This window comes from Bubalus kerabau, chromosome 10 (genome assembly GCF_029407905.1).
Source record: "Bubalus kerabau isolate K-KA32 ecotype Philippines breed swamp buffalo chromosome 10, PCC_UOA_SB_1v2, whole genome shotgun sequence".
Taxonomy (NCBI): domain Eukaryota; kingdom Metazoa; phylum Chordata; class Mammalia; order Artiodactyla; family Bovidae; genus Bubalus; species Bubalus kerabau.
Genome location: NC_073633.1, coordinates 50,263,938 through 50,274,066, shown reverse-complemented (window position 1 = coordinate 50,274,066; position 10,129 = coordinate 50,263,938). Strand labels below are relative to the sequence as shown.

Here is a 10,129-nt window from a genome sequence, read left to right as displayed (position 1 = left end):
TTATGCCAAAATCACCTTTGAAAGTCGCAGAAGGTTATAGACAGACATTGCTCTTTGTGGCTCCGTTTCTCACCTAACACACAAGGGAGCATACTCTTGAAGGCTTTTGCCTGCACTCCAGAATTTTTAGGTTTCCAAGTGACCACGTGTAGCTGGGTGAGCAATGAAGGGGCGAGAGATCACTTACAGGGTGAAACCAGAGGTCGAGAGAAAGCCGCTGGGACTCAGGGCCCATCTCAGCGTGTTCTGGAACCACACTGGGTGTGTTGGGAGATCAGCCTAGTCACCTATGCAGTAACTGCTTCTATCCACTCCCAGAATCAGGACCCAGGGAAGAGAGGGCAGGCTGGCTTTCAGACGCAGCCAGAGATTTGTGAGAAACCCTGCCCCTTGGCTCTCAGGCCAGGAAATGCCTGGCGGAAGGCGAGGCAGTTGAAAGCTCTCGGACGAGGGCCAGCTAGCAAGGGGCAGGGCAGCCCAGGGTGTGGGGTTCCGGGCCCAGGGAGAACATTATTTTAGACCCACAGGAAAAATAAAAGTCGTGGTTCCCACCAACTGCCCGGCCCCTGGAATTGGGAATCACTAGCCACCCCCAGGCCTGTGAACACTTCCACCTCTCCCGCCCCACAGAGATGGCTCTATCCAGAGAGGAAGATGAGCCTGCAGCATGCACTGTTCCAGCACAGTCTCCATTTACAGGGCTTGCTTTTGCTTCTGGAGAAAAACTTTAGGAAAAAAAAAATGTCTTTTCAGTAAGTTTCCTGGTGACCCAGTGGTTAAGAATCTGCCTTGCAATGCAGAGGACACAGGTTTGATCCCTGATAAAGGAACTAAGCCTGCATGCCATATGCCAAAACCAAGATCCTGCGTGCCACAACTAAGACCCACTGCAGCCAAATAAATAAATAAACATATTCCTTCAAACGACCTTGTCTTCCCACCCACCCCACGAGCCACAATCTCTCTCCGAGCTCGGCTTCAGCCCCTCATGCTAGGAATTATACCCCAGTGGGAGCATGGACACCAGCGGCCACCACGCCGTAGGAGAGAGGAAGGGCGGAGAGAGTCGTCAGCTATCTGGAGTTCCACAAGGATGGGGAGAGAGGTCTGTGGAAGGCCAGCCTTCAGGGAAACCAGCTGAGGGGGTGGGTGTGAGGTGGAGAAGGGCAGCCAGGGTGGGAGCCCAGGCCCGCCAAGGACCGGCCCTGGGTCCTGGGCCCGGTGCCCATTCTCTGATCCTCCACATTGTTCAGCTACTTCCTCCCTGGAAGTAGTAAGCAAGCAGAGGGGGCCACGGGGTGTGTATGGTGGGGAGTGAATGGAGCAGGATGGAGCGTCCACTGGGGGAGGGGACCTCTGGTCCATTCCCACGACCAGCTGCCCTTCCGGCTGCCCTGGGGCTTTGTGGGAAAAGGTCTTGGAAGTGCTGGGACAGTGTGTGTGTGTGTGTGTGTGTGTGTGTGTGTGTGTTTTCATTTTTGTCTGATTGCCTTGCTTGGCTTCAGTCACAGGACAAAGCCCTTTGAGAAACAGTCACCAGTCTACATTCCCACTGGGCTGTGTCCAGGGAGAGGTGTAGGAGCCTGCCTCAGCGCCTGAGAGAAGAACCCTGGATGCCTGAGGTCCAACTCCCTGGGGAGTCTTGGCCTCTCATGAGTCCACATTGGCTGACTTCCTGGGTTTATGAGGATGCTTCTGGAACCTTCTACTAAGTTCCTAGCATCCTGGTAGAGCTCTGTTACTAGCTGGATGTTGGAAAGGAAGTGGGAACTGGACATGAAGAGTGAAGTCAACCATTTCCACAGCATCTCCGTAAGAAGCCCAGAATCCTTCATAACCACTTAGATCTTAGTGCCAAGTGGCTTGCCAAGAGATTATGTGACAGGCCAGTGCTCTGCCTTCAGGCAAGACTCCGTAAAGCACAGACTAGCAATCCACAGGCCAGGTCCAGCCTGCAGACACATTCCTTGTTTGGTAAACACAGCGCTTAAAAAGATTTCGAGACAGTGTTGGGAGATTTCACACCAAAACCTCCATTTTTGAAAAGGCCGCAGGTGTGACTAACTTTGTTGCCACATCCTCCCAAGATGGCCGTTCCTCCTGATCCCGTGACAAAACCGAAAGCCCTTAGCCTAGGTGCTGTATCAGGAAGAGACCTGCAGCACGGGCGCACGCATCCACGGGAACACATCTGAGAGATCCAGCCCCACACTGAAAACCAAGGTCACCTCTGGAGAGGTAGGAAGGGGACCAGAAATGGAGGAGATGGAACCAAGTTTATCCGTAAAGTTTTACTCTTGTACCAGGAGATTAAAACCTTGCAAGACTTGAGTGTAATTAAAATTAACAAGAAACCAAAATGCCTCAGCTATGAACTGCCAGTCTGACTTCAACTTACCTTCCCAGTTCATCTCCGATTACTCTCTTCCACTCAGTCTCCTGAGCACACCCTCTTCCTGCTTGTGTATCACTTCTCTCTTCTTCATACCCACAATGCCTTTCTCCTCCCCCACCCCTCTTCCTCAAAGCCAGCTCCAGTCCACCTTTCAAGGCGGTAGTCTTTCAATAATTTAACTTATGCACACTCTAAACAAAATTTTAAAGTATATACTCCACAATAAAGCTGGTTTGGGGGACTTTCCTGGTGGTCCATTGGCTAGGATTCCAGCTTCTCAAGGCAGTGGGCCTGGCTTTGATCCCTGGCCACAGAACTAGATCCCACATGCTGCAACTAAAGATTCCACATGCCGCAACCAAGACCTGGTGCCAAATAAATAACTAAATATTAAAAATAAAGCTGGTTGGGACTTACCTGGGGGCACAGTGGATGAGAATCTGCTTGTCAATGCAGGGGGGACACGGGTTCGATTCCTGGTCCAGGCAGATTCCACATGCTGCAGAACAACTAAGCCCATATGCCACAACTACTGAACCCACGTGCTCAAGAGTCTGTGTACCACAACTCTTGAGCCTGTGTTTTAGAGACTGGGAGCAGCAACTGCTGAAGCCTGAGTGCCCTAGAACCCACGCTTCTCACCAAGAGAAGCTCCAGCAATGAGAAGCCCACACACTGCAACTAGAGAGTAACTCCCTGGCTTGCTGCACTTAGAGAAAGCCCAAGTGCAGCAACAAAGACCCAGCACGGTCAAAGAGAAATAAAGACATACCCCCCTAAAAATAAATAAAGCTGTTTTTTAAAAATCAGGTATTCTCTTAAAATTTTTAAATAAGAAAAAAATGTTTGCCAACCAGCTTTAAATAGTTGCAAAGGTTTCTGGTATGTTGGAAATATTGACATTTAAAAATAAAACTTAAATGTATCCAGTAGAATCACAGTGATTTTATATCCATCATCAATCATTTGCAAAATACATAAGCAAACTCTTCTTTAACAGAGGAAAATTTATATCACTGCTTTTTCTCTTTGAACACATATTTTCTTTCCTCTTCCCCCTATATAATGCTGTCCTAATAGAATATATAGTTTATGCTTGAAAATCTCTTATTGATCATCAAACCATACTTCTCTACATAAATATATATATATATAAATTAAAACAATAATGAATAAACAAATTGCAGTATATACATCCAAGGGTATATTTTTTAGTCATAAAAAGAGTTCACTCTTTTTCTCACTCATGTACTGATACATGCTGCAAGCATTATGCTAACTGGATGAATCTCAAAAACATTAAGTGTAAGAAGCCAAGCACGAAGGGTCACATTATTATACAATTCAATCCATAGGAAATGTTCAGGAGAGATAAATGCATAGAGACAGAGCACAGATTATTGCCAGCAGCTGAGCAGAAGGAACGGGGTGGCTGTTTAGTGGGTATGAGGTTTTTCTTTGGAGTGAGGGAAACACTTTGGAACAAGACAGAGGTAGTGATTGCATAATATTGTGGATATACTAAATGCCATTGAATTGTTCATTTTAAAATGATTACTTTCAAGGACTTCCCTGGCAGTCCAGTGGCGAAGACTCCACCTTCCAATGCAGCAGGCCTGGGTTCCATCCCTGCTCAAACTAGGGTCCTACCTGTTGTGGGGTGCAGCCAAAAATTAAAAATATATAAAATAAAATGGTTACTTTTAGTTACATGAATTTTACTTCAATAAATTATGTTTTAGAAGCTTAAAAAATTAAATTTGTATCCTTTTCCTATTTTTGGTGTCCGTAAGTCTCTAGAGTCCAAAGTCTTCTTCTGGACTGACTTATTATTCACTGTCAAAACAACAAATATATATGCAAATGCTGATGAGGAATTATTAAACATTAGAAGTAAAATTTTATAGGAAATGCATCTCATATTGAGATCGATGTATACAAGCTGGAATGGAGAAGGAACTGGCAACCCACTCCAGTCTTCTTGCCTGGAGAATCCCAGGGACAGGGGAGCCTGGTGGGCTGCCGTCTATGGGGTCACACAGAGTTGGACATGACTGAAGTGACTTAGCAGCAGCAGCAACAACAGCATACAAGCTGGAATGAGACATTGATCCACACCAATTTAATTTCCGCATTTCATTTTTATAGATGCTAATGCCGAGAGTCATATTCACATAGATAAGGGTGCAAGAGTGGGAAGTTCTGCCAGAGCCCCTCAACACCACCTTATCATCCAGCAGGTGACAACTGAATTTGTTTCACCTCCTTCAACTGTTGAAAGCAAAATACTGCAAAATCTTTGATTTGCAAAAGGATTTATTGCCTAGTCATTTTGAGTCATTCACTTTCTCAATACTGAAATCAGTCTTTTGTTTGTTTTTATATTTTTACCCACACTGCGGCACATGAAACTTCCCTGATCAGGGATCAAACTTGCACCCCTCTGCAGTAGAAGCACAGAGTCTTAACCACTGGACCACCAGGGAAGTCCTGAAATCACTCTTTTAAATTGTTTCTTTATTTGGAACCCCAGAGAATTTTACACACCAAGCCAACATACCAAAATAAGATTTAGGATGGGCAGGAGATAAGTCCTTTATATAGTCCAGGCTGAGTTATCCTGTAGGAACAAGTAACCTCAAAATCTCAGTTCCTTAAACCAGCAAAGGTTCTCTTCTCCTCCACCCCAACCCCCAACTCACAATACATGTCCATCGCAGGCCAGTTGGAGGTTCTGATTCGTGCCATCCTCACTCAGGCATCCAGACTCCACCATCTGAAATGTCATCGGTCACCATGGCAGAGAGAAGGTAAGAAGAAGAATCACACACTGACTCTTAAATGTGTCCACCCAGAAAAGACTCACTTTTGCTCCTGTTTCACTGGCCGGAGCAAGTCACACAGCAATACCTAACTTCTAAAAGATGGGGAAGGACCTGGAAGGAGGAGAACTGGAAAGCAGGTGAACGGCACCAGGACCACCAGACCTTCCTTCTGTGAAGTGGGAGTCAAGCATCGTGGAAAGGAAGCGAGGAGAGGCATTCTCAGGTGTGGAACAGTACTTCTTCACAGTGTTTTCTGGAGACGGATCCCCTTCAACACAACCCTGCCGCCTACCCTTAGAAAAGGCTTTCTGTATCTCTAGGGGTACAGATGCCCAAGCTTGAAGACCACTGCTGTCCTGGCAAAGCTCCCCTACCTTTTATGTGCAGGGACCTCTCTCTGAGCTCCTTCTGTTCTGGAATAGCTGTTTGGAAGCTTCTAGGAATGAGTTACCTTTGATTCATGTGTATCATGTTTTCCTAACAAGCTGTAGTCTCTCAGAATGGGAATGATATCTTCAAGTTTTTAAATCCCTTAGGTTACCTCTCAAGGATGCTCAGAAAATATGAGTTCTGCTTGTTGGTTGAATTGGTCACTTTCTCGGTATGCTTCAGTCTCCTCATCTGTGAAACTGGAATTGCAAGGCTTGCCTTTATGATTACAATTAAGGTGACAGGAAATCTGTCCACTCTCCTTTATTTAACAAGGATCAGCATCTTGACACTGCACATCTGAAAAGCTGTATGTGATCATGAGCCACTGAGGGCTCTTGAGAAGCTCTGGGGAAAGCAGGTTTGGGCAGATCAATTTGACATCAGTGATTGATGGGTGGTTGGGGTACATGGGAAACAGTTTGGGTCAAGGGCTAAGGGCAGGAGGTCCAGGTAGAATGTTTCCCCAGTGATACAGAGGTGAGACAATAGCACCCACTGGGAGATGAGGCAGGGAATGGTGAGCTACACTGCATCCTCAGGAACGACCACAGATGCCTTCCTGAACACCTACATCTGGATTCAAGACAGATCGGCAACCTTGGCAGAAATCCTCACTCCCGGCCAAAACCAATTGCTTCCTGCACCCTGCCTCTGCCCCCTGGTGGCCTCTGGAGACATTGCGGATAGAGTGTCAAAACAAAGCTGAATGCTTCTAGTTCCCCACAGGGAGACTCGAGATTGATGTGGTACAGGGAAAGATGACCCAAGTTGCTTCTGTAGTTAAAAAAAAAAAAGAAAGAAAAAATGGAACAAGGGAGGGATAGGAAGGGGCCTCAGATACCTCGGTAACTGAGAACTTGGGGGCAGTTCACAAAGTGAAAACCAGAAGCAACCTTAGATTTGCCAACCGACAGCATATGGACCTTGGTTTAGCCTGCACAACAGTTTTAAATTTTGGATAGTTGCCAACACCCAGAATCGTGGATTTTCACATTAAAATCTTAATGTCCAGTTTCTCTTGAAAAATCAAAACATCAGGTCACATGGGGCCTCCACCCAGCTGACCAGCTGACCGGAGCTGAGGAGAAGCCCGGGCCCCTTTAGTGCAGCGTGAGTTCTCCTGCCGTCCAGTCCCCCGGGCTGCCTCCCCCAGTCCCATCACCCCTGGCTGAGAGCTTACGACTCCTAAGGCGGGCACATCATCAAGGAGAACAAGGTCAAAACATATCAGCACAGAAGCCAACCAGTCATCTAGTGCTTGATTTGCCTTCTGAACATCCCCACCAAGCACTGTCCAGCAAGCATATGCTTGAAGACCTTCAGGCACAAAAAGAGTCATGGCCCTTATGGCAGCTCACAGCACCTTCAGATCGCTCCGACTGCTTTCACAGCGTGGGAACCTCGGTCAAGTGTGCATTCCCATGAGGACACATGTCCAGAGAGAAGAGACTTGCCTGCTGTGTGTCCCAGAAGGGAAGGAACCAGTTAGCAGGCTTGCGTTATGTACCACCAGGTGCCCTAGACTATGCTGGTGAGTGAGGATGGCATGATCTATGCCTTACAGAAACAACCCATCTGGGCAGGGGCCAGCTAAGTCCACATAGATGAGATCAATGCTTGGTAGTGCTGATAAGACTGACATCTGGGTCAGGTGCACTGAAAGTGCTCAGTTGCATCTGACTCTTTGTGACCCCATGGACTATAGTCTGCCAGGTTCTTCTGTCCATGGAAATTTCCAGGCAAGTATACTGGAGTGGGTTGCCATTTACTTCTCCGAATTTTGCTTATATGGCTAATTGCTTACATGGGTCTTGCCAATGACAAAATAACAAAGCTTGATAAGTTCATCCATGCCCTGTGAACTTTGTACACTGAAGGGGAACCATCCAAATAAGAGCTCCCAGGGAGGTCAAGCCTGGCCACTCCAGAGGGTGAAAAGTAAAATATGTAAGCTCTGAAGATATCAACTGTGGTTTTTAAACTCTATGTCATTCCTGGCTTATTACTATGGACATACTGGGATTTCAATCAGTGAGATGAAAAAGGAGGCAGGTAACTGACTGGATTGTCTATGAAACCATGAGTCAGGACACCTGAGTTTTATGTTCGCTCTGCATAACTGAATGCACTTGGGCACATCTCTTTGCCTCTGATGGCTGAGGCTTCTCCATCTGTGAACTAAGTCCGGGTGAATCCAGTTTCTCGGGACCTCATATTCACTTCTAGCTCCAGTGCCAGAGCAGGGACTGGCCACCTATAACATAAACCAGGTTCCAATGGAGTAGGGGCTCCATACACGTCTGCAACTGACTACCAACTCTGCCTCTGAGAGCACTGGGCAGAAAAGAGGCTCCCAGGCCGCCCAGAGCAAATGGACCCTGAATTTTTTTCCCAGGCAGAGTTCCTCCTGAAAGACCAAAAGTAAAAAACATCTGTGAGGCATGTGACCATTTTTGACCACAAGAGGGCACCCCAGACTCACTCCACGCACCCAGCACCTGGAAAGAGACAGGCCAACAGTGTAGTTCTCTTCAGTGAGCTTAAGTCTTACCTTGGGTATGGCCAGGGCCAAGACAAGATGCCTGACATGTAGACACAGGTGGACATAGGACAAGGGAGCAGTGAAGAATGCAGGGGTGGCAGGACCCGCAAGGGGCCAAAGAGAGAGAAAGGGACTTGCTACGGTCATAGAGTGCCTAGACCTGGAGTGATTCTCACCAAGGCCCCCACCCCCTTGAGGATGAATGCAGTACTCAGTTTCATAGGGAAAAACCTCTCCCTGTGAGCATCTCAGAGTCTGCACATGTCTTGACTTGAGGGCACAGTGAAGAAGGGGCCAGAAGTCAGACTGTGTTGAGTCTTGAATGCCTGACTCCGGCCATCTATCTACCTATAGGCTCTAGAAGACCAGGAAAGAAAGCTCTTTGAAATCATGAAAGTGTATTTTGGCATGATTCATCTGGTGGCTGTAAACAGAAAGATAGATAGATAGATATATCTCCATGCAATGTATAAGCAAAACATATTTGGGAGTATGGTCTTTGGGGAAAATCCTAGCAATGACCATTGCTCTTTGTTCCCCTTTTATGGTGCTTCTGCCTCCATCCTTCTAATCTAGTTTCCAGCAGATATACCCTGTTGGTTCCAGGAAGAAGAACCCAGGGCTAGAGAAGCAGGCACATTTGAGACACCTCTACGGTGAGAGCCCACGTTCACCAGAGGACGGAATCTGAGTGTCTTGCTCTGGAAGCCAAGAGGGGTGACCTTGGGGTGGAAAATGGGGCATCTCCCTCCATGCCTACCTCTTAAGTCTCCCATGTAGCTGTTCTGAGAAGCCAAGCACAGAACCACACCACTGCAGGCTCGCAGGAGGGTCTGTACTCATGCAGGGAGGAAGCAATGGGACAGCGTGGGGGCAGGAGAGGGCACCAGCCATTTGAAACCACTGACTCCTAAATCTCCCCCTTCCTGGTTACCCCTCATTTCAGTTCCTCCACAGTTCAGGGCCTCAGACCCCAGGCTGGACCCTGAGAACGGTGACTGTACCTTATCCTCCACCTCAGCCCCAAACACAGGCTCCAGAGAGCAGATGCTCAGTATTTGCCCAAGGGAAGGATGAATGGGTGGAGGCGTGATACTTTCCCAGGGGTGACAAGAATCCCAGAGTTCAGTGCCTCGCCCTGGCACTCACTGCCAAATGTGACTTTAACACCTCTCCAAACTTGAACTTCCTATTCATGAAATGGAGATAGCTGTTCCCTAGACTACGTCCCAAAGACAGGAGTGGTGGCTAAGCCTGTGAACTTTGGTCCCCTTATCCTCATGTGGTTACATTCTTGAAAACAACAAACTCAAGCACTTCATCATTAGTAAGAACTCCTTCAGGCAGCGCTGAGGATACAGTCACTCACAGACCCTAATGAGATACTCAGACACAGGTGGTTGATATTGACACATGAATAATCCTGCTCTGGCCAAACTAGGAAACAAGTCCACTTTAAGAGATTTCTGAGGATGAACTGGGAGATTGGGATTGACACACCCTACCATGTATAAAACATAACTACTGAGAACCAACTATAGAGCATGGGAAACTCTACTCAATGCTCTGTGGTGACCTAAATGGGAATGAAATCCAAAAAAGAGGGGAGATATATATATATATATATATATATATATATATATATATCTGATTCACTTTGCTGTATAGCAGAAACTAAAGCAACACAACACTGTAAAGCAACCACACTCCCATAAATATTAATTAAAAAAGAGCTTTTCTCACCCTTATCCAGTCAACCTTTTTTCCCTCCCACACACCCTAATGGTTGTAGCCTTTGTTTTTCTCTTGTTGGTTGATTTCTTAGCCAAGTTACTAGAGAGGCTTGGGGAATGGCTGGCCCTTCTAACTGCTCAAGTAGGGCTTCTCTGGTCCCCATGACGCCCCTCCAGAGTGCCCCAGGAGTGCTGGCCTTCA

The 10,129-nt window shown here is 47.0% G+C and overlaps 1 protein-coding gene across 1 annotated transcript in view; it reads right to left on the bottom strand.

Moving 5' to 3' along the window:
- Window positions 1–3,430: 3,430 nt before the first annotated feature.
- Window positions 3,431–10,129, bottom strand: part of RBPMS2 (RNA binding protein, mRNA processing factor 2) — a 38,199-nt gene continuing 31,500 nt past the window's right edge. The window contains exons 7-8 of the mRNA XM_055537655.1: window positions 5,098–5,171; window positions 3,431–4,045 (exon numbers count right to left, since the gene is read on the bottom strand). Of these exons, the coding sequence (XP_055393630.1) occupies window positions 4,042–4,045; window positions 5,098–5,171 (78 nt within the window). The 3' untranslated portion in view covers window positions 3,431–4,041. The remainder of the gene's footprint in view (window positions 4,046–5,097; window positions 5,172–10,129) is intronic.